Here is a 23,696-nt window from a genome sequence, read left to right as displayed (position 1 = left end):
CCTCATCTGCGGAGCACATCAGCCATGTACCTTGGGTACCACTAGCTCTACCTCATCATTGGGATGAGCTGGCTTTTCTGAGTTCTCTGTATCTGTTAGATTAAAAACCATTCTGTCCCTTTTCATAGACATTGCTAACGGTGTCTCTTAACCTTTAGCATGTGCTTTAATGGTGTATTAAGATGGTTATTTATTAGTTATTGTGTATCTTCTCTTGGCTGTGTTTCATGCAGAACAGTAAAGAGAAGCTAATGGATAAACAAGCAGACACATGTATAACTTCCAGTTCACCCTTGTCAACTCCAGTTCTTACTGTAATTGAGAAATTAACTTCACCCTAAGAAAATAAATGTTTTTTATATATATATACATATGTATATATATGTGTATATAGCGCAACTGTATTTCCTAGATCAGAACTTTCTAGTTATAGATTTTAATCCATGAGAAGCTCTCTGCTCTACCAGTCATTGATTTCTAAGCTGGTTCTCGCTCTGTGTGTCTCTTCATGTCTGAATAAGGAAGGGATGTCAATTGCTGTTTTGAACACACATGTCCTAACTTTTGGCAGCTAACTCATTGGGGTACAATTGGAGGGTGTCCCTGTCGACGTCTCTATACCTTCTTGAAGAGAGTCTGAATTGCATTGCAGAATAAAAGTTTGAACAGAAATTCACTGGTTTTTCCAGCATCTGTCTAGCACTCATTTTGAATTATTCAGGCACACACTCCCCCAAAAATGAGAGTAGCTTCATTCTAAATGTTTTGCATAGCTGGTCCTGAATTATACTGTCATCGTGCTTTAGCTGCAGTGGCCCAGCCTCAGCTCATACTGAATTAGAATTTAAAGCCAAATTGTGTCATCAATAGTTTCCTTCAAATTTAATTATGTGTTTCAAAACCTACACATTTATTTGAAAAGCTTGATCTCCTAAAGAGAGAGTATTATTTATCTCCTTTTAGGGATGTGTCATCTGTTGAACTATTAATGAATAATCATCAAGGTATCAAAGCTGAAATTGATGCTCGTAATGACAGTTTCACAACCTGCATTGAACTTGGGAAATCCCTGTTGGCAAGAAAGCACTACGCATCTGAGGAGGTAAGGTGCCACGTTGCTTTGGGGCCACGGGGTGAGTGCAGCTGGTGTTAAGATATAAAATGACTTCATTTTGTGAGTGAGTGAGTGTGTGTGTGTGTGTGTGTGTTTACATTTTGATATACCTGTGCACATGCTTATATATATTTCCTGTGTGTGTAGAATAAGATAATTGCTCAGACGCTAGGTACAGAGCCAGTAAATCTGTGGCACAGCAGACAGCTTTTGAAGGCCCTGAGTTGAGATTTTGTCCTTGCTCACTTTCATCAGTAATCTTCTCAGGTGATACCTCTTCTCTCTCACGTGCCCTAGATCAGTTTGTTCTTTAGTAGGTTGTTGCTACTTCTAGTTATGATGATAATAACGAAGAGATAAAATGGTTAGTCTGTGTGTGGCTCTCATCAGGGGATTGGACGTTCTCTCATAGAGGTCAGGGGTCTGCCCCTCCCTCTCTTACCGGATGTTTGCCAGAGGGAGCCCCCAAGTCTGGATGGGGCTCAGGGCAGTGTTGGCCTCCTCGTGACAAAACTTCAGGTGGAACCCAGCCTTCCTCTCAGCACCCCCTGCTTTTCTCTCCTCTCTAGTATGCAGCTAGAGTAAGCGGTTCTTAGATATTTCTTGGCTTAGTGGTGATCTCTATGAAAAATGTATTTTTCATGTATGGAGTGGCCTATCAAGGGGAAAGAAAACTGGGAGGATATGGTACATTCTATTAAGATGTTCCTGGGGTCCTTCTATTTTCACAGATCAAGGAAAAGTTACTTCAGTTGACAGAAAAGAGAAAAGAAATGATTGACAAGTGGGAAGACCGATGGGAGTGGTTAAGACTGAGTAAGGACATACTTGGTTTTTCTTTCTTTGCTCTTTCTGGGTGTTCATTGAAAGCATGCAAGTTTATTTTCCCGCTTTAGTTGATTTGATGTAGTATTATCACTTACGATGTTTGGAGTTCTCTGTTTGTTTGTTTGTTTGTTTTTTAATGTCTTCTCTCACCATTTCACACTAGGTATTTTTAAGTAGTTCCCTGTGGCATATTTATTATTTTTTGTTTTTCATCTTATGATCGATGTCAGTGTTGTAACTGGGATTTGGGTGTTCTTTAGGAACAGCATGGGCATGACAATTTGGTGTCTGTCTTGGAGAGTACAGAAGCCCCCTCCTCCAGTTATCTTTAAGAGTTATTCCTGTAGTCAGGAAGGTGGAAAGTTAGCCTGAATAGGTCTTATGTTTGGTGCTCTTTAGTAGAAGGATAAAACAAAATAAAAGCTAATAACTATAATGGTTTTGCAGTGAACTGGGGCATTATCCTAAGTGTTTTATGTATTTTTCTGTATTTATTTCCCACAGTGACCCTCTGAAGTAGATCTTTTAATCTCCTTTTATAAAGGAATATGTGAGCTAAAACAAAGCTTAGAATGTACAGTATTAGGAATGCATTTAATAATTGGTATGAACACTGAAAGTAGCCCAACTCAAGCATTATTTGCCATACTTTGCCATTCTGTGTTTGGGGCTCTGGGTTCTGCCCTCAGACACCAAGAATGCTTACTAGAAACAAAACCCAAGGGGCCTTTTCTAAAAGGTGTGTAAACAGCCTAGTGAAGGCACCTCACTTTGTTGGGCCTAGAACCTTCTTTCGAAAAAAGTCCCACTTTTGACCAATCTTTGGATGAGGATTTGGTCTGTAAATTTTGAGAATTCCTAGGGCAGTTTCAATTTAGTTCAGCAAAACCCATATTACACCCCACCGTGAACTAGGCATAGTGAGGCGACAAGTCCCTAGTACAGTGGTAGCCTTTTCCTTGTGGCCATGTCTGGGCTACCAAGGTGATGAAAGGAGACAGCCAGTAGCTCCTGGGGGCACCGATACTGCCCACCGTCTATCTCTCACCCGTAAGGCCCCAAGCATTGCTGCTGGAGGTGTATGACAGTTAATGTTAGCACAACGCTGAGTCCTGGCCTGCCTTCTCACAGCTGCGGTGGACATCACGCTGTTCCCTCGCGTGTGGAGGAGCAGAATGTGTACAGCAAAAGCCTTAGCCCTATAGTGCTCCCATATCCTTCTCTCCTCTCAACCCCCACCCTCAAAGAAAAGAAACAGAACTACACCTGCAGGGTGATTTATGAATGCCTGCTTCATCGGCGCAGTCTGGTTGGTTGCGTGTGGATTGTGAATTACCGAGCCCTGAGGCTTATCTCACTCACGTAAGGTTGAGTGAGCAGACTGTGCTTTCTTAGCCTGCGCTGCCCAGTGTGATAGCCTCTGTCCACATGTGGCTCTTGAGAACTTGAAATGTGACTGGTCCAAATTGAGGTGTCCTATAAGTACTAAATACACATCAGATTTCAAAGACAGAAGAAAAAAAAACTAAACCTATTAGTAATGTTTTTATACTGCTCACAAGTTGGAAATGATATCAGTTTGATATATCAACTTGTCTAAAATATGCTTTTGAAATTGATTTCACCTTTTTTCTTTTTAGTGTGGCTACTAGAAAAGTTAAGATTGCAAGGGTAGCTCATGATATGCTTATGTTAGACGGCCCTGATCTAGACTTTAAACTAGTTGTGCATACAGCTGCCACCAGAGGGCACTGCCTTCCCTGACTGCCAAGTCACTGCTCACCAGCTGTCACCCTTGGTACCCTGTGCAGTTTTGGAGGTCCATCAGTTCTCAAGGGATGCCAGCGTGGCCGAGGCCTGGCTGCTCGGACAGGAGCCATACTTGTCCAGCCGAGAAATAGGCCAGAGTGTGGACGAGGTGGAGAAGCTCATCAAACGCCACGAGGCTTTTGAAAAGTCTGCAGCAACCTGGGACGAGAGGTTCTCTGCCCTAGAGAGGCTGACGACGGTAAGTGGCTGCTGGACGCTGAGGTTCTTGGCCTGTTGGTTCTCAGGGGCAGCCTCTTCCTCCTGCTCGCCTCCCAGACCGGAAAATCCATGTTATTACTCTGTTTTTAAAAACAGTAAAGATCTTCCTGAAATTGGTGACTTTCTTGGCATAGGACCTGGAGAGACTATCTGGGCTGCCACCCCTCAGGCATTTCCTGGGCACCTAGGTTGATGATCACTGATAATAGCTTCTTGCCTGGGAATTGACCGATTGGGGTTTGCTTTTCTCTTTTGATCTGTTTTTCCTCCTGTATCTCATAGAAGCTTTGATTTCTTGGGAGCATACCCTTATAATTTTCTTCAGAATTTCAGAATTAGAATTCCTAGCACCATAGCTTGATCCTAGACCATTGAAAAATCTCACCTTTCCTGATAATCTCTTCTGTCAACATAAAGGCCTTACTTAGAATGGGGCCTGTTCACTGGTGTTTTCTTTCCCAAGACACTTGCGCTCCTGGTAGAAAGTCCATTCTTTATGGTTTACAAAAAATGGTGTTCTTTCTGATCTCTGCATTCTGGGGACTTAAAATGTACCTGCAAATGTACCTTGTGCTAAAATGGAATAATTTTTGTGCGTGCATATTGTTCATGAAGTGGCTTAGTTTTAATTAAACTATTCTTTGGCTTTTTTATGTGTTGATTGGGTTTTGGCTGAACACAAATTGCTACCACAGCACAAGAAGCCTCCTGAGAATTGCTGCAGCTCTGTCTCAGTGACGTTTGAGCTCTGATGGGACATCTAGCATGGACCCTCATGCTCAGTGCCTTTCTTCTTAAGCAGAGTTCAGACCTGCGTAGTTCATTGAGAGGTTAAACCCAGTGTCCCTGGGGGCATAGAGACAACTCACAAGAATTCTGCCAGCCCATGAAATAGACTTGTTTCATCACTCAGGTCTCTGTGTCCTATAGTTCTGAGTTGTTGCTGCAATTCCTGAGACCCTGATACCGTTTTACGTAGGTCTTAGAGTTTCTGGTTGGCCAGTATGCTCTACTGTAGAAAATTCAGGCTGGAGGACTTCCTGGGTTTTCTAGAATGCTTTTCCTAAAAGAGGCAGAGTTTGGGGCTCTGCTGAATGTCACCATGTTTTTCCTCAGTTGGAGTTACTGGAAGTGCGCAGACAGCAAGAGGAAGAGGAGAGGAAGAGGCGGCCGCCTTCACCTGAGCCGAGCACGAAGGTTTCTGAGGAGACCGAGTCCCAGCAGCAGTGGTGAGTCACTGAGTTGCCCCTGGAGTCTTAGCTTTAGTGGCAAGTGAGGTTTAGGGAGCGTCTTTTTTAAGCCTGTGCTATGCCAGGCCTAACCACATGTCCTTCCTATTAATTACTTCTGTAGAACTTTTAGAATCTGTATAGTCACTCCTGGATAACATTCGAGAACACTGACTTGTCCACAGTCACATTGCTGTGTAGGTGGCAGAAGTGGAGTGTAGACAGTGCCCTCTCTGCTGCACCCATGTGCCTGTGCACACACTCTGAGAATGTCCATACAATTAAGTGGATGCAGTGAACCACCCACGTGTCGGGCCAGTGATTTTATAGTGATGCTTTTTGAAAGTTTTGGGTGATTTTACATGAAGGACAGAAATTATCCTCTCTCTCTGAGAGGCCGATTATTTTGCTGTGGTAAGAGCTCCATGACAACCCCTGCACTGCTTTTATGGGACATGCCTGCAATCTTATTCTCTGTCTAGAGTTGGTTTGAAACACTTGGAAAGTTTTTTTAAAAAGAAATTAAATTACGTAAAGGAGGGTTGCATATGTTTTTCTGAGAGAAAGCTTGTGATAAGATTGACTGATGTCGTTCTCCCCATGTACTCTTACTGTTTTTCTTTCTCCTCTTCTCCTTTTCTTTCTTCTTCCCCATCCCTTCCCTCCTCTGTCCTCTTCCGCCCCCCCCCCCCCCCCCGCCCCCCGCCTTTATCTAACAGGGATACTTCGAAAGGAGAGCAAGTTTCCCAGAATGGTTTGCCGGCTGAGCAGGGATCTCCACGGGTTAGTTACCGCTCTCAAACCTACCAAAACTACAAAAACTTTAATAGCAGACGGACAGCCAGTGACCAGCCTTGGTCCGGACTGTGAAGTTCACTACCATTTGTCAAGAACCACTCTTTCCAAATCCTGTTGGTTTGACCTTTTGTCTTCCACTTCACCTACAGTGTTACAGTTTTACTTAATTCATAGCCTTCCTTGGTTTCATATTTGTTTGCGTTTAATTCATGTTTATTTGAGTCTTTTAACTGATGGATGCTCAGTTGCCTTTAAAGCAACATACTTATTTTTTGTTTATGTGAGCTTTTTACTTTATTGAGATTTTACAGCGAAAGCCTTACATGAGTAATTGAAATTTAATGAGATTACAGCAAAATGAAGAAGAAAACTAGAATCTGACAGGTATGACATGTCCAGTTATACTAACAGAGTGCAGTACTGCACCATATGTAGCCCCCTTTACAGAGATTATTAACCTACAATAGTTTACTCGTAACTGGGAAGACTGGTGTATGAGGAATGAGACTTTAAGTACTAAGATTAAAACCGGAAGTCACCTGTGTGACATGCCATGAAGGATGCATTCATTTTTTGAAAACGACAAGGAACAAAAAGAAACTGGATCTACTTAGGAAGCTATTTCCATTTTTAGATGCAGAATCTCAAGTATTTTGAGACCCTTGGATCGTTCATTTCTTTTTACAAACCAGTTCCTCTCTCATTTTTTTCTGCCAAGTCCTGAATTGAGAATTCTAGGCTCGCTTGCAGCCAGCCTCAGGAGTAAAGTGCCCGCTGACTGCTGCTGCCACCTCTGCCTTGGTCACTGTTGGCACCACTGTAGTGCAGCACGTGACAGCAGTTCTCAGCATGTTTCAGAAGCCTGCCTTCTGGACTTCCAGGCCTGTCCATTCAGTGGATGACTTCAGGGTATCAAACTGATTTTCAAACACAGAGTAAAAGCCATCTGCTTCACCCTGATTACTTGAACGATGCACGTGGTGGGCCACCCCTAGGAGCAGTCACACACCTCCTGGCTTCAGAAGTAATTTCAGGGTGTCCCTAGATAGAAACTTCATTGTATGTCTCGTATGGATCTTCCGATTCATTTTTCATTTTCTTAACGAAAATGAAATTCTTTCGTGGAGTTCTCTAATAAGGAGTCCTTTAGGATGGCATCTGTCAGACCACCAGCAGGGATTGAAAATGTTTTAACAGGAATTCTGTTCCTTAGGACTGAAAGCTAATGAAAGAGGTGATTTCCTGGTACTGATAAAGACAAAAAAACCAATCCATATTACATCAAAGTCTCGTGAGACATTCATTTGCTCATTTGCCATATTTAGATATTAGTGGAATCAGAAACCTGTTTTGATATGTGTTCTCCATGAGTTAAGTCTAATTTGTCTTTTCATTTCATGATGCATGTCTTTTTTTTCTTTTGTCAGGATAACATCATATAGCATCTTGTTTGTTTTTCCTTATTTCTATGTACATATCTATCTACTTGTGATTGTAGATGGGTATATAGATAGATGCCAAGCTTCTTAAATTCTGGGGGTAGTGTGCACCATTATTGGGTCTCTGCCTTAAAACACATCAAATTCCATTTTAGAAAAAAACCACTGCTTCGTCTCTGGTTTTTAGGGAGCCCTGCCGTCTGTTTCTGGCTCCAAATTACATGTGTCGTCGATCTATATGTATATGTGATGTTTCCATAAATATATGTTTAAATTTTGTATTATCAAGATTAATACCCAATTTTGTGCTTTTTGTATTCAGAAGACAAAAAAAACACAAAAAACAAAAAACCCCACATGAGCACATAGGAAAGGAGTGATGTTTTTGGCATTTGTTCTCATGCCTATTTTTATCTAGATTTTTAAATTGTAGCTTGCCAGAATGAATTTATTTTTAATTACAATTGGATTGTATTAGAAGAAAAGCCTTTTTATTCTTTTTAAGCTATGGTGCAGAGACTCAAGTTAATGAACCTGAAAATAATGTTGCTTCATGCACTTAGAAAACCAATCAGGTGTTTCTTGTGCTACTACTTGTCACGTTGCATTCGTGTTCACCTCGCGATATAAATATCTCGGGTGTACTCAGCCACTAAAGCACTCTGGACTAATCGCTAAAGAGAAGCAACATGGGGTCGGGGAAGGGGGTGTATCCACGTGTACCCATTGTTTGGTCATAGCACTATGATTTGCTTTTGATGTTTGTCTCTAGTGGTGTGTTGTCTGTTGGCATGCTTAAGCACATGTCCATTAAAATTCATTTTGTTCCTTTTATTTTTCTTGTTTTCTTGGTTAGTGATTCATTTGCATAAACATTAATTATCTCTGCATACTGGTTTGGGGTTTTCTCTTTCCTTCTAACTCCAAAGAAAAAAATTTTTGCTGCAGCAATTCCCCCAGAAGAGGCTTGCCTGGCCTTCACCTACCTACCTTGAAGTCTGACCAAGTATGATAAATTTTAGCCTTTTAAAAATAAGCAGTCCTCTATCCAGGTCATTGCTGTCACTAGCAGTTTTCAAGTCACATCTGCAGCACTAATTTTTTTTAACCTGATTTCTATACACACTAACTCCATGTCTCCCTGGACTCATGCCTGGCACAGGCCTTCCAGACCAAACTCACACTTCCTCCCCACCAGAAGCTTCCTGAAATCTCACACCAGAACAGATTTGTCAACTTTAAAATCCACTCCCTTTCTTTTGACTCAGGGTTGTATTTTATTTTTTTTGTTATTTCCCCTCTCCTTTAAAAGTGAAAGAGAAACATTTAACTAGCCTACTGCTCATAAGCACATGTCCACAGGCTGTCACTTATAAGGCCAGCGTAATCACCATGCGTTCCCCTGCGCCCCCGCCATGCCTTTCTTCTCTAAGAATCCATTTTCCACATTGCTCTACAGAGAAAGCATTCCAGTCAAAAACACCCTTAAGTTGCATACCCTCTGGTCTCATCCTAAACCCTGATGCTAACGGTGATAGTTTGTATATAGATGGAATATATAAACTTGGGACTCCTGCCCAGACACTTAGATAAGACCTAAACGAGAGATCCAGTTCCTGAGAGTTGACATATCTGAGTGTTTAAGTAGTGGTGGCCAGTCTACCATTATCCTGTTGGGGTTGTCGCTGCTAATTTGGTGTCATTTTGGTTCTGGGCAGCAGTGGTGGGGGACATATCTAACGAGCGTTGCCATTGACACCTCCATGTTTGTCCGTGTGTGAGGGGAGCAGGTTGTCTATAACCCACTGCAGTGTCAGCCGCACCCAGCTTTAGTAACGCGTTGATCCCACGCCCTGGGCGTGCCAGCCGGGGGCTGCTACAGTTAATGGTACACAGTCGATGGTACACAGGCTGAAAGCGATAATGACTCGAGACCCTACTGCATTTCCCAAGCCGCAAAGCCATGAGGGTTACAATATAAATGAGCTTGGGAAGGAACAGCTCCCGAAGACGTCTCCAGCCTGAAGGGTCAGAGCCGCTGGAAGCCTGGCTGTCTCTGGGCTTCCTCGTCTCAGTGCAGCAAGGCTCCGTGATCAACCAACACGTGATGGGGAAGGCCCTGGTTCTGTCTTTGTTTGGGGGTAAATAGCTGTGTGGTGTTGAGTGACTGTGATTGGCTTTTCCAGCTCCTTTAACACAAACTACAACCCACTCACGATACAACTTCGGCAGATGTGGTTAAATTGATGTTTGTTGACTTGCCTCATTTCCTTCCAGCTCTTAAGTTCCAAAGTCTAACTGGGATGGTAGATGTGAAATGCATGATTGTCGTCCTAATTTCTGCATGTGTTTATGACGATGTGTTGAGGGGAGCGGGGAGGGGAGAGCCAGAGAGCATTTTCAGAAACCAAAGGTCTTTCCTTGTCTTTGGGGGAATGCTGTGTAGTTCTGATAGAGTTGTCTATCGATCTGTTTGTGAATGCCCTTTCGCTTAAACTTCTAGCCCTTCTGGTGGCGTCCTTGGTTGTAAGGTGGCTGCTGTATAACGTCCACTCTCTCATATTTAATATGTGTGATTGTTATCGTTGTCCTTTTGTTTTAAAGTAACCATAAGAGGAAATGATCTGAGTTATATTAGAGAAAATGGATTGATCAGAGGAGCAGAGTGCAGTAAAACTCATACTGGCATTTCGCTTTTCTCATTTTCCCATAAATGGGCGGGCATTAATCCCTTCCCACCTTCTAATGTCCTTGGTGTCCAGCTGGCTTTCTGGGATGTGCAATGGTTTTACTGTACTGCCTCGATCTGTGCCAGGCATTTATACACAGCCACGTGTGCGAGTCAGTTAGAGCGTATGTGGTCACCCCCTTGAATCATGGGGTTCGCTGACTAGCCTCTCTGCTGTCCCTAGATGGCAGAAACAGTGGACACAAGTGAAATGGTCAACGGCGCTGCAGAACAGAGGACAAGTTCAAAGGAGTCCAGTCCCATCCCTTCCCCCACCTCTGATCGCAAAGCCAAGACTGCCCTCCCTGCCCAGAGTGCCGCCACCTTGCCAGCCAGAACCCAGGAGACGCCCTCGGCCCAGATGGAAGGCTTCCTGAATCGGAAGCACGAGTGGGAGGCCCACAATAAGAAAGCCTCAAGCAGGTAACAGTGCAGAGGCGGAGGCAGTAAGACGGGGAGTCAGCCCATTAAAGGTCAAGGCGGGCTGGTCTCAAGGTGGGAGGGGAGTGCGCGTTCACGTGGTCGATTTGTTCATAGTTTCCTAGGCATTACGTTCTTGGGACTGACACTGGAAATTGGGAGTGGATGCTTCTTATTCACTGAGAGAGGAAGTTACGTGTGGATGGAAAAAGCAAAATTAGAGGCCTGAGTAGTTCACCCAGAGAAGGAATGCTGCTGGGCTAAGGCTGGGTCTTCTCTAAAGAGAAGTGATTTCATGGTAGTTTTCCTCGTCGTGGGATTTTTTAAAGACATTTACTGTTTCTCCTGCCTCGCCTCCATGTCAGTCTTTATATTCATCATCTCCCAGTAGCTCTACTTTCGTTATCTCTGTTGTACAGATGAGGAAACTGATGTCCTGAGAGGTTAAGAAAGCTCACTGTCCTTAGACACCTAGTAAATGGCATAGCTCGGGTAAAACTCGTGTCTGACTCCACAGCCTGTGTGCTTAACCAGTAAACCAGACTGCCTGGGACCACCATGTACAGTTGTGCTGGTTGTACATTAGTCAAAGAAATCCCGTCTAAGCTGCCATCTGCACTGTAGATTCATTTAATGCACTCGGATGGCTGTAAAGTATCTCGTTCTAATATACACTGTGTTACGACAGTTTGCCATGTCATGAGGAAAGCTCACCTTTTTCTAATGCATCCAGAGGTATTATAAATATTAATGGCCCTGGATCTGCTTCTCTGTCAGGTTGCCAGCCACAGAAAGAATGAAGCTGAAGTGGGGAGCTGCTTAAGGATGGGCATGTTTCAAATGAGCCTGGCTTGTACCCCATTACCACAAGAGGGTATCACAGCAAAGAATCCAAACACCAAAAAATCCTTTCCTGTCAGAGCCAAGAGTACCTTTATTGAACAGAAGAGGGCACCGTGTCATTGTTGTCGTCATCGTCGAGCCCCCACCCCACCCCGCCCGCCTTTCCTGGATGCAGAGGGAAAAGTCACCCTTAGAAACCTGCCACCATGGCAGTGTGTGCTCTATTCCAGGAGTCCACAGAGGCATTTCCTTCCGTTTGTTTAGTTCTAACAGATTTAAGCGTGGGCTTTTAGTAAGAAGCCACAACACTTGTGAGGATCATTTTCATATTAATCAAATTCCTAATTCTTCAAGGGAGTGTGGTGTAGAACCTTGACATACCTTTCTGTACTGCTCAGGTCCTGGCACAATGTTTATTGTGTCATAAATAACCAAGAAATGGGTTTCTACAAAGATGCAAAGACAGCCGCTTCCGGGATTCCCTACCACAGCGAGGTCCCTGTGAGTTTGAAAGAAGCCATCTGTGAAGTGGCACTTGATTACAAAAAGAAGAAACACGTGTTCAAGCTAAGGTGAGAGTCGCTGTGTTTCGTGGGTGCTGGAGAATGGGCGTGTTTATTCTCACTCTGGGGTTTGGTTTTGTTAGATACTGTGATCAGTTGGTTCTTCTCTGCCATTTAAAAAGTCACCAAGAAAATGACAGACCAGTTTGGTACACATCTCCTTTAAGATCTTTGGAGACTGGTCAATCACCAGCTTCCCTGCGATTAATGGCATAGCCAAACACTGAAGAACAGATGGTTTCATTTTTATAAGCTGGAACTTACTGTTCTCTAAGAGAAAATGAGCTATTCACATTTTACAGTTTAAGTTTAGGGAAAAAAAATAGTTTCCCCGTTTTTTCAGCTTCTCTGGACTCGGGAGATGCTCTTCTGTGCTCTTAGTTTTCTGGTGATGGGTCAAGTGCGTTATCCTGGAGCTGGATGGAGACAAACAGGAAGTGAGGGTGTGGGGCCTGGGACTCTGTGCTTCCCTCACTTGCCCAGCGGGTGCTCTAGCTGCCTCCAGAACCATCTATCTCTAAATGTCTCTACCCTGTTGAACACGTGCACCTCCCCCAGAGTGGATCCAAGCTCAGAAGTTCTGCTTATACTTGGAAATGGTCAGAAAAACCATTTTTTCTTTTAAAAATGTAAGAAGGATCTGTGTTAGTGGTTAGGATGTGTCCTTAGTTTAATACTACTTTGATCTGTTGCTTTGGGATCTGAGAGGCTTTGGTCCTCGGTTGCGAGTGTGCCTCGCGTCAGTTGGACTAGGCCAAGGACTGCAAATGAGAGTGTCAAATGGTGTGATTTACTGAGCTCTATTGACGAGCACTGGAGGGCTCTCATAGATGTCTGGAACACTGTTCTCTGTAAGACAGGGCACAGACAGCCTGGCTGCCTCCTCCTCTTGTACTCCCTCGATGCAGCTTTAGAGGGTTGGGGTATTGGCAGAGGGTACTTACCCTTCTCCCCAGGGGCAGTGCCCCCTTCCTCTTGACAGCAGTGGAATGAATGAGTGAGTCTTCCAAGCTAGTGGCTTCTCGGTGTCACAATGATGGCCTTACAAGGACAGTTTAATTCTAAGACGTACATTAGAAGAGACATCTACGAGACCATTTCTGTATGTCTCTTCAGATACTTTGTTTTTCATAAATTTGGAGGATGCAAGCTCAGAAGCAGAATTTCAGAAGGGCTCATAAATTTTAAAGAGTTTTCTCTTGAATTCAATACAGAGCAATGGTCAGGCATTCATGTGGTCTTTGCACAACAAAACCAGATGTTGCTTCATTTGGGACTTTTCATCCTTGCAGTGGATTGAAATATCAGGGTGCCTGTGTGTGTTTTGATGTCCAAGGGGCCACTGCTGGGCCTATGCAGGCCCCAGGAATGGTCGGTGATGTGTGCAGAGCTCTGATGGGCATTTCCGGCGTTATCTCCCTGGCCTGCTTATATTTCACATAGGATATGGGAGTTGTGGGAATGTTTTTTTCCTTAAGTTATTTTGTGACATACTTACTTTCTTCACATTACAGACTAAATGATGGAAATGAGTACCTCTTCCAAGCCAAAGACGACGTAAGTTTCTCAGATTCTTTCCTCTCAAATACTTAAGAGTTTGCAAGTGTTTGTGGCATGATAAGCTTTACTTGTAATGTCCTTCGTATAACTGATGATCAATGATGGCTTTAGGCATCTGGTCTCCAGTCACTGACACTAGAAGGTGTTCGGTTCCCTTTTTGTGTGTAGAAGGCAGCGTCTGTCATCTTGCTGTCTCTTTGCCATGGCAGGAGAGCTAGCCCAGGGTCCCTTGAAGTCCATGGAAGAGAACTTGCACACCCCCTCCCAGTGGATGAGGCACAGTGAGGTGGTCCCAAGACTGGACGTGGGTCTCGATGGCCCATCAGGAGCCTCCCCACTGCACCTCACTGTCTGGAACCACCCATTTCATGGTTGCGCTCCACCTTGAGGGGAGAGAGGGTCAACTGATAAGAAAACAGCACATGTAATGCTTTAAATTTGAAAAAGCTTCTGTTTAATTTACACGGTGTTATATGTCAAATGTATTTCAATTAAAAAAAAAAAAGGGAAGAAAGAAAAGGAAAAAAAGCAACTTCTGGGGTGGGACCTGACAGCCCATAGGTGGAGACCCGTCTTCAGGTTTGCAGGGCCAGATCCTAAAGCGATGACCTACAGGTACTGTAAACGGAATTCCTGTGAGAGTTGAAACATATTCACTCTACAATGAAGCAGAGGTTCATTTAGGAACTGCTCACCCCTGAGTTAGCCCTGTTCCCCAGCCTTCGACTGACAGGCTCAGATGGTTGTGCATTTGGAGCAAGAGCATTTTGTGCCCATCCCTCTTCTTTGTCCAGGAGGAAATGAACACTTGGATCCAGGCCATCTCCTCCGCCATCTCCTCTGACAAACACGAGGTGTCCGCCAGCACCCAGAGCACGCCAGCATCCAGTCGGGCACAGACCTTGCCCACCAGCGTTGTCACCATCACCAGCGAGTCCAGTCCCGGCAAGCGGGAGAAGGACAAAGAGAAAGACAAAGAGAAGCGGTTCAGCCTTTTTGGCAAAAAGAAGTGAACTCCTTTCCTTTACCTCCTGCCCTTCTCTTACCTTTTCAGTGAAATTCCAGCATGCAAGCTCAGAACCAACACATTACTCTCTGTGCCTAATGTTCCTCAATGTGGTTGATTTTTTTTTTTTTTTTAATTTATAGATCATTTCTTGGGGAGGGTAGGGAAAATACACCTAAACACTTTATCTCCAAGTTACAAAAGTTTGAGGTGCAGAGGGAAGACCAGATTTTTTTTAAATGAAATTATATAGATTAGATCTCAATATTTAAACTGTTCCTCAATTTTGTGAGGCTGTGTTGGAAATAACTCGCCTCTAGTGCTGTTGGTTTGCAAGGCAGCGGTGCTTGAACAATATTTCCTGTGCTCACCAGAGACAAAATGTACCAATTTCCTGACACCATTCTCTTCCATTTACTTCCAGTGGTTACCTTGAGTCTTGACTATTAGAAGCGCCCGGGATGGGGCTAAGTTTAATTCAACAGATCGTGTATTATGATCTCGCTGCAGCATAGTGCAGCTCCATGTTAACTCCACAGACCAAACCATTTGTACCTGGCAGCACTTACTAACACAACATGCGGCTTTTCTGCATCAACTGCGACGACGGTCAAGAATGTCGGTATACAAGAAGGAATAGAAAACTGATACTGTTTTAAATAATCTGTAATTTCAATTTTTTTTTTTTTTTTTTGCTGAAATACATTATATTGTATGTTTGAGATAATTCTAGTACAAAGTATAATAAAACTAGATGTATAATAAACCCTTTAAATCATTGGTTAAGTGTACAAGTGGAACTGAAGCATTTACTGGACAAAGTAATGTTACTCTAATGGTTACTTGCTCGTGCGTTGCCACACTGTGTTATAATTTGCTTCATTACCTTGCTATTTGATACATAGTGTGCATTTCTCTCTCACTGTAACGAATTGTAATGACAAATTTTCATCTTACTGCACAATCAAAATGGCATTGATAGGAATGAACTCCAGAGGCTGGGCCTGAGCAGGAAGGTGGTCCCTCAGGCCCGGTGCTCAGTTGTATGACCTGTACCTCTCAACTTTTGCCCTACCTGTTAAATATATGCTATGTCATTAAATGCTTTTAAATCTAGCACAGTGGGTAGTTGTTGTTTTTCCTTTCCTACGTGCACTCCATGTAAGGAAATTGCCAAACAAGAAATAGCAAACAGGAAACATTAGATAGTCTATCTGGGTTTCTGTCTTGTGTTTTTGTGCACAAATGGTGTACCAGCTTTGAAAACTACAGTGAACAGAATAACATACATAGAATGTCTTACAGCTACACATCCAGGTTTTAGCCTTTATTCATGAAGAAGTTATCAGAGAGCTTGCCAAACCTGAGCTCTGAGGCAGGTTGGCAATTTTTTTTTTTTTTTTTGTAAAGGTCCAGAGATAGTAAATATTTTAGGTTTTGTGGGCCATACGTGTTGAGACTCTGCTGTTGTGTAACACAGAGGCAGCCGCTGACAATGTGTGACTGACTGGGTGTGGCTGTGTTCCAGTAAAACTTAGTGGACACAAATTTGAATTTCATATAATGTCTACATGCCACACAATATTGTATGCTTGATTTAAAAAAAAAAAGTCACAATGTAAAATCTATTTTATACAGATCATACAGAAACAGACAAATAGGCCAGATTTGACCCATGGGCCAGTTTGCTGATGCCCACATAGGGTCATGGGTTAGATTTGTGTGTTACACTTGTCCTATTTTATCTGTCTTATTGATTCCATATCATTTGCATATTTCCTTATATAAAGAAGCTGGATACTAATATTATGGATTTTCAGCAAATTATTACACAGAGGCCATGCCTAGCATGACATCAGTTCTGGGCTTCACAGCTGAATGGCATTGGAGCTTTCTGTGACCGCTCAGTGAACTTAAACCCCACCATCTCTTCCTCCCCTGCTTCTCACATGTGCCCAGTGCCATTTATCTCACCATGACACTCCCTTGCTTTGCTCAGGATTAGAATTAAGTTGTTCAATTCTCAACAGATGGACCTATGACCAAAATGTTAAGAAAGAGCATCTTGGAAAGAATCATAATTGATTACAGCCTTGACTAAGCCAGGCAGATGGCAAGTAGGCCACACTCAAGTAACCAGCAACTCAATCCCATAAAAAGTACAAATGCATGGAACATTTTGCACATAATTCCAGGGGTTCAGGGGTTCAGTGGTCCCTGACTTTGTAGCCGGGGTTTGGCGGTGCTTGCTTTCCTTGCTATAACTTGCTGAGGATCCACTGAGGCCTGAGAGTCAAAGATGACGGACAGTGGGGAGGAGAAACGGACAGCATTTCTGTGGCCTGTCAGGGCTGATGTCAGCAGGTATGATTAGAACACCCAGTCAAGACATCTTCACTGTCAGAAGTTACAAGCTATATAGCTGTGAACTTGGGTCCTGTCAGGAAATAATGGATTTTTTAAAAATCCTACAGTATTTGAAGATTATACTCATTTTTATTGTTTTAATGTACTATTTAATTTTTAGCGATACAGGATGGGTGATAATACTGGCCTCCATACATCTGAAAAGTGAGACTCCTGTAAAATAAGACAGGGTATGAAATGGGCATGCTTGATTAATTAAAGGCCACCTTAGTCATATTTGAACAAGTTGGAATGCATCTTCAGTTGATGGCACCTTAGTGTCATGTCTTCTTGCGGGTAGAGTGTGATGCTTCTTACAACCCACGGCATATTCAGTTGGGTGATGGGCACATTTTTATCTTCTCACCAAGTTTTTGGCACTTTTAAGATTTGTCACGTATGAGGGTCCTGTGATATTTACTTCTGGATACATTGTTTTCATGTTAGTAGAAATACTTAAAATACTTAGGAAAAACAAGATAAATGAGTGTTTGCCATTATTTGAACTGACCTTTCTAAGCATGACCCATAACCCAGAAAGCCATAAAAGAAAAAGATAAAACTCTATCAAAGCTCAAGACTTCTGTCATCGTTGAAAGTCATGGTGAAATCTTTCAGTTTCATTTCCATCAATGAAATTATCCTTTTTGAGTCTTAAAAATGTTCCATCATTTGGTCGGAGCCCTTTTAAATTGGCTTCTGAGTCCTTGATAATCCTGGTAATCCTGATACCTTCCTCCCTATCTGGCATGACAAGAAGTCCCAGGCTCATCTAGTGCATTTCTTGCCCCTAGATCTGCCGTCAGATTTCTCTAGAAACCCTGGCTTCCCTTAGTGGAAAGTGATATTCCAAAACAATAATTGGTGTGCTAGCAATCCTCATTACTACCTACTGGGCTGGTCTTTGTTTTCTAGGCATATCAGTAGGTAGAGCTAAGAAAAAATGGCTCTAGTTCATAACAGGATTGCAGGGGGTTTTTGTTTTGTTTTTTACATTTTCTGTATTATAATCTTCACTCAGAATCATGGCTCTCAATACAGGGTGCATGTATTAGAAGATCCTACAATAATTACTCATGTGCTTTATCCCATGTTACACACACGAACTCAGAATAGTAATATTAATAACTGCATCAGAACAGGTTTGTTTTTTTTTTTTTTGTCTTTTTGTGTGTGTGAATGATTGCTTCACATACAGTTATAAGAAATTAATTCAGCACCCTTTACCCAGTTTCCCCCAATGGGGATATTGATATGGTCAAGACACAGAACATTTCCATCACCACGAGTCATGAGGATCCCTCCTGTTGCCCTTTTACGGCCATACCTTGTCAACCCCGCCGCCTCTAGCTTCCAGCACCACCAGTCTGTTCTCCATTGCTATAGATTTGTCATTTAAAGAATGTTGAATAAATGGAATCACCCACAATGTGACCTTTTAGCACTGACTTTCTCACTTGGCATTATTCTCTGGAGATTACCAGGTTTGGGGGTGTATCAGTTGTTCCTTTTCTGAGTAGTAGTCCATGGCGTGGATGTACCATAGTTTGTTTTACCACTCACTGAAGGACATCTGGGTAGTTTCCAGTTTTTGACTATTTCAAGTAGAGTGCTGCAAGCATTTATGTGCAGGTGTTTGCGTGAACATAAATCTTCATTTCTCTGGAATAAAAAGTACCCAAGAGTGCTGAGAACTTTTAAAAACGTATTTGCATGTGTTCTCCATTCTCCTGTTCACCTCCACTTTTATGTCATTTTAGTACAGTGAGCAAAAAGTTTCTACTTTGCTCTCACCCTCTTAACCTTGGTTTAGTCTCAGTTTATATTTAATGCTCACCACCAGTCCTCATGCGTGTGTTTCCTAGTCATTTTGGTTGAAGCTCATTACCTTGGCGGTAGTGATGTGTGTGTTTTAACATTAGTTTCTTCTTGGAATCCCTAAACTGCACCCTCACCCCCTAATTTTTGGCCAGTTCTCTGAGTCAAGCACTTAAAAGTGAAGTGCTCTTTTGTTGCTGTCAAGACTGAATAAAAATTTCCCAAGGGGGAAATAAATGTGACCTTCAAAGTTTTTCAAGATTTAGACTCAACTTTAAGAATGCAGGCTCCCCTTAGAAAAATGAGTTTTTCAATTTATTAAAATAAAAAAGGCTGTGAGAAAGAATGTTACATCCTGTTTAGGGCTTTGTGGTTTGTGTGGGAAAAGAAAAATGAGCCTTCTGAAAAGGGATTCAGGAAGTGGAATTGGAGGGACTTCCTCTCCCTTTAAATTAGGGATCAAGATGTATGAGAAACTGATGCTTTTCTTCTATGCTGTTCGAAGTATTTTCATTCAAGTTGAAACACCACCAACCCCAAAGACAGTGCAGTGGGCTGATTTGGGAGAGTTGGTGACAGTGGGTAGAATTATCTGGGAGAAGAGCCTCATTTTGGCTCTTTGTGGGGAGCTTGGAAAACATACAACCTCAGGAATGCCCGGGTTTCTTAAGGCACCTGGGGCAATTGCCTGAGCGGCCTTGGTTGTCTTCATTCCCTTCACCCTACGTGTCAGCTGCCAGGGGTTTGTTTTTTTAAGGTCAGGTCAGTGTCACAGCAGGAGAACACCTGGACTCAGAGAAGCCGGAAGGGCCACCCTTGGCACTCCTGCCCGCCCGGCTCCCACTAGGCCTGTGGCTGCTGCCTGGGGAGCCTCTTCTCTCTATTCACTTCCCAGCATGCACCACGTCCTGAAGGGGGCACGTCAGGGCCTCTGGAGCCGTGTGGGCTTGCACAAGTTTCCACTTGACTTTACTCGTCCCTTCAGATATTTATCACACTTTGGGGACCCATTGTGTCTGGGAGTGGGAATGGAGGGGGCGGTCCAGCAGTGGAGTTCCCTGAAACTGATTCGTTAGAGGGAAAGGGAATTTTCTCTTACATAAGCCCAAGGGGACTTTCTCCACAGGGTGGGGCATCCTGCATTCCAGAGTCTGGGCGGGAACCTGGGAGCTTTCTCAGCTGAGGCGATCCTTGGCTCACAGCATTTTCCTTGGAGAATTCGTTTAGTTGTCAGTCACCATTTTAGTTTCCTTGTCACAGTGAGTAGTTTCCAATGCTGCCGTTCTTCAGGTTTTGGTTTTGTGAGAGAAACAGCCTCAAGGTTTTAAGCACCCCGTCTAGGGCCTCCATCTAAGGGAACGGTCCCACAGTCTTAGTTAAAATAGTCAGGAAGAGTTTGTCTGAACCGGTGTGTGCTGATGTACAGGCCGGCTCTTTGCTGCTGCCATCTGTTACACGTCTGTCACATCTCTCTACTTGTCTTTACTGGGTGCATGCGATTTGATTACTTCATCCAGTTTGCTTGGCCTCTGCTCTTCTGGAGAGTGTGGGATCTGAGCCCAGACTGGTTGGAATCATGGCTCCTTCACCATCCAGCCAAATAAGTATTCCCTCATCACCTTTGCAAAGCACCTAGTAGGTGCCAGCCACTCTGGTTGCAGCCCTGTGGAGCTGAGAGTACGCTGTACTCCTGATGTCTGCTTCATCTGAGCCTGGGTCTAATTATCTTTAAAAGGGGATTGAAGAAAGGAGGTGATGAACGTTGCACTCCATAAATCAATTCCTTCTCTCTCACTGCCAGGAGTAGGCTCTCCGTGTTTTTTCTTTCCAAAAATAATTGTATTAAGAGTGCTTCATAGGTCAATAGCAGAAAATTCACATCTAATGGTATAAATAACAGAATTTGTTAGCTCACACAACTACAACATCTTGGGGTCAGGCAAGTTTAAGAATTGATTGGCTTCAGTCAGGATTGCAGGTGCTACATCTACTCGTACCCTGTCAACCTACCTTCCTCCATGGGTGAGTTTTGGCCTCACCGCCCTCCTCCACAGGTGAGTTTTGGCTTCACGATGGCTTCCCTCCTGGTAATGGCGGCTGCCAGCACCTCTGGCGTCATGTGCTTCCTCGTCTAGGAGGAGGGAGACGGCTCTTCTTTCCGCAAACAGAACAAAGCCCTGAGTTTCACTCTGAATAGATTAATTTAGGTTTCGCATCCTTCCTTGAGCCACATCTACTACAAGAGAGATCACCTCTGGTAACCTGCGCCCTGGCCTCTCCAAACCACAGGCCATTACAGAGTAGACGTGGGTGGGATGGGCCCCCAGTGTCTATCACAACATAAAACTGAGAAAACCACATCAGAGAATAACAGCCTTGAGGGCTGGCTTGTGTGACGGGGGGCGGGGGAGGGGGCAGGTGGCGGAGATTGAGTGTGGGGGGCTAAAGCCCCCACATCCTGCATGATCCTCAAATGCTGCATACTTGGCATGGAAGCGCTGGCTCCAAGAGGGGTGGGGTTTGAGAAATAGTTAAGGGCAGGACCTTTTCTGAAACAGCCACTTTTCTTTGAAAAGGAAGAAATGGTGTTTCCAGAAGGATCACCTCCTGGAGTCAGGTTTGAAGCTCTTTGCATTTTAAAGCACATTTGCTGATGTCTTCAAGGTTGCCCCTGACTGCACCTATTGATAATTGCCCCTGAGTTTTCCCTCCAAGGTGCTTGTGTGGGAAGCTCCTGGCTTCAGAGAACAGCAAGGGCTTCTAGGGATCTGGTCCCACTTGCTGCTCTCCACAGAACTCCCTTCTCCAGCAATCTTTGGGGTGGGGGTGAGGGGGTTACTTCAGTACAGCTCAGCTGCGAAAGGAGATGATGTGGGGATGGTATACATTTATGAATTAACCAAATCCTTGTCTAAGGAATTTAATTTTTTTCCTTTTGAAATAAAGTCCTCAGAAAGGTGCTATTATCTGTTTCTTTGGGGGAGTCCTGAGTTAATAGCTGGAACATTATTTAGCCAAGAGACAGTGTATGTGGATGCTCACTGACCCCAGGCGCCCCGCCCCATGAGCGAGCAACTCTCTCTTCACTCAGCAACGTGTCTTACAAAGTCTCCATCACTGACAGGAGGTAAAACTACCCAGAGTATTAATGACTTACAAGGCCAAAGGCATCCATGTGACTGGGCTGGGGTGCTGAGGCAGGCGCCAGGGGAAGCTAGCTGTCCAGGGGCTTGGGTAAAGGGCTTGGCTTGGTGGAAGAGGTCTTTGGAAAAGGAGGAGAGCAGGCAGAATGTCTGGCATTCCTCAGTTAGGAGGGGAAATAATTTAAATTCCGCAGAACAGTTTGCACAGATGAACCTGTCCTTATGTTATCTTCTTAGTTGTGATACACGGCATTTATGTCATTTATCACAGCTGCCTCGCGGGGAAGCAGTCCGGCTGTGGGGACATAACCAGATGACTCCCCTTGTGACTCAGATCCTTGGGAGCTGAGACCAGGAGAGGGCCCGCGTTCCACTCCATGGCAGTCCTCATAGGGGCTCAACCAAGAGCAGGGCCACTTCTGCACTGGCTGTGACTAATAGTCCACATTTGTTGAGCTCTTACTGTATGCTGCCCTGAGCACTTTCAATGACCGTGCGAGGTAGACACTTGTCACCGTGATTATGTTATAGCGGAGACCAGAATTGTCACTGCAGAGAACAGAATTGTCACTGCAGAGAACAGAAGATAGTGAGCCCACCTGGAGCTGGCAGAACTGAGACCACAGCATCTTAGAGCTTTGAAGCTTTGACAAGGTCTGGCTGACAGTGTGACTGACCTGTCCCCCTGTATCATCCCCATTCAGCTCTGTTGTTTTCTCCAGTTTATAAGAAGGGTGTTTGCCCAGGATCTCACTGGCTTCCTGCCCCCGTGTAAGTGGGGGTGTGAGTGTGAACATACCCTTTAGGAAAAGGGAGAGGACCTTTGCCGAGAAATGAAGAGCACAAGCTGGATTTGAACATGCTAGAACGACTAGTTGGAAAGAACCAGCCAGTGATTCAGGTTTGGGACTCTGCACAACTGGCTTTACCTGTTTCCACCCATAGTTCTTCTCCAGATGGAATGACTTTATCTTGCTAATAACAGAAGCTAACATTGTGTGTGACATCGTGCCAGGCAGTGTGCTAAGCATCTATCTGAGTTATGTTATCTCACTGAAACCTCACAGTAACTCTGTGAGGTAACTGTTGGTTGTCTTGGCTGTACAGAGAAGGAAACTAAGGCTGAGAGAGTTAAGTACTTGTATAAACAGCAGCTGGGAATTTGAACTCTAAAAGGCATTTTCAGAGGCCACATTCTCAAACTAAAACAGTCCACTTGATGTTCCTCACCTAGATTCTTTTCCGGCACTTCTCTGTGGCCTCAGAAACAATTATCATGGAACAAGTGCCAGCCAGCAGGGGGTCTCATGTGCATAAACCATCCCCCCAAGGTGGGCTGTTAGGGAAAGCACTACCACGACAGCCACACAAAGCCTGGGTTCTCAAAGTCACGACTCCCCACGCCTACACAACCGTAGGTGTGCAAGCCATGAGTTTTACTCTCAAAGGCACATGCAATGTAATCAGAGGGTGACAGGCCTGATTCAGCCTTACAAATCTATAGCTGCCCAGATCCAGATTTTTTCTATGTGCTGAAGTCCTTTTGGGATTAAATTTAAAATCAGATAGAAAGCACACAGGACACAATAAATATGTGGAAGGAAGAGAAGAGGGAAGGAAAGAAGAGGAAAGGAAGGAAAGGTGGAAGGATCCTCCAACTAGCTGATTACTGTAGACTCAGAAAGGTGGAAAAATAAATCATGGCTCAGCATAAAATCCACACCCGTGTTTGGCGTGTTTGGGTCACCTGATAAATCTAGTACTGATCTGACA

The 23,696-nt window shown here is 43.9% G+C and overlaps 2 protein-coding genes across 2 annotated transcripts in view; both read left to right on the top strand.

The window, feature by feature from the left end:
• Positions 1-15,672, top strand: part of SPTBN1 (spectrin beta, non-erythrocytic 1) — a 185,075-nt gene extending 169,403 nt beyond the window's left edge. The window contains exons 29-37 of the mRNA XM_023532837.1: positions 938-1,102; positions 1,846-1,930; positions 3,754-3,950; positions 5,087-5,199; positions 5,919-5,982; positions 10,349-10,587; positions 11,826-11,999; positions 13,505-13,547; positions 14,345-15,672. Coding sequence (XP_023388605.1) covers positions 938-1,102; positions 1,846-1,930; positions 3,754-3,950; positions 5,087-5,199; positions 5,919-5,982; positions 10,349-10,587; positions 11,826-11,999; positions 13,505-13,547; positions 14,345-14,563 — 1,299 coding nt within the window. The 3' untranslated portion in view covers positions 14,564-15,672. The remainder of the gene's footprint in view (positions 1-937; positions 1,103-1,845; positions 1,931-3,753; positions 3,951-5,086; positions 5,200-5,918; positions 5,983-10,348; positions 10,588-11,825; positions 12,000-13,504; positions 13,548-14,344) is intronic.
• A 124-nt stretch (positions 15,673-15,796) lies between these two features.
• Positions 15,797-23,696, top strand: part of EML6 (echinoderm microtubule associated protein like 6) — a 274,207-nt gene continuing 266,307 nt past the window's right edge. The window contains exon 1 of the mRNA XM_023532868.1: positions 15,797-20,039. The gene's annotated coding sequence lies outside the window, so the exon portion shown is untranslated. The remainder of the gene's footprint in view (positions 20,040-23,696) is intronic.

Source organism: Pteropus vampyrus, unplaced genomic scaffold (assembly GCF_000151845.1).
Source record: "Pteropus vampyrus isolate Shadow unplaced genomic scaffold, Pvam_2.0 Scaffold91, whole genome shotgun sequence".
Classification (NCBI taxonomy): domain Eukaryota; kingdom Metazoa; phylum Chordata; class Mammalia; order Chiroptera; family Pteropodidae; genus Pteropus; species Pteropus vampyrus.
This window is presented reverse-complemented; position numbering and strand designations above follow the sequence as displayed.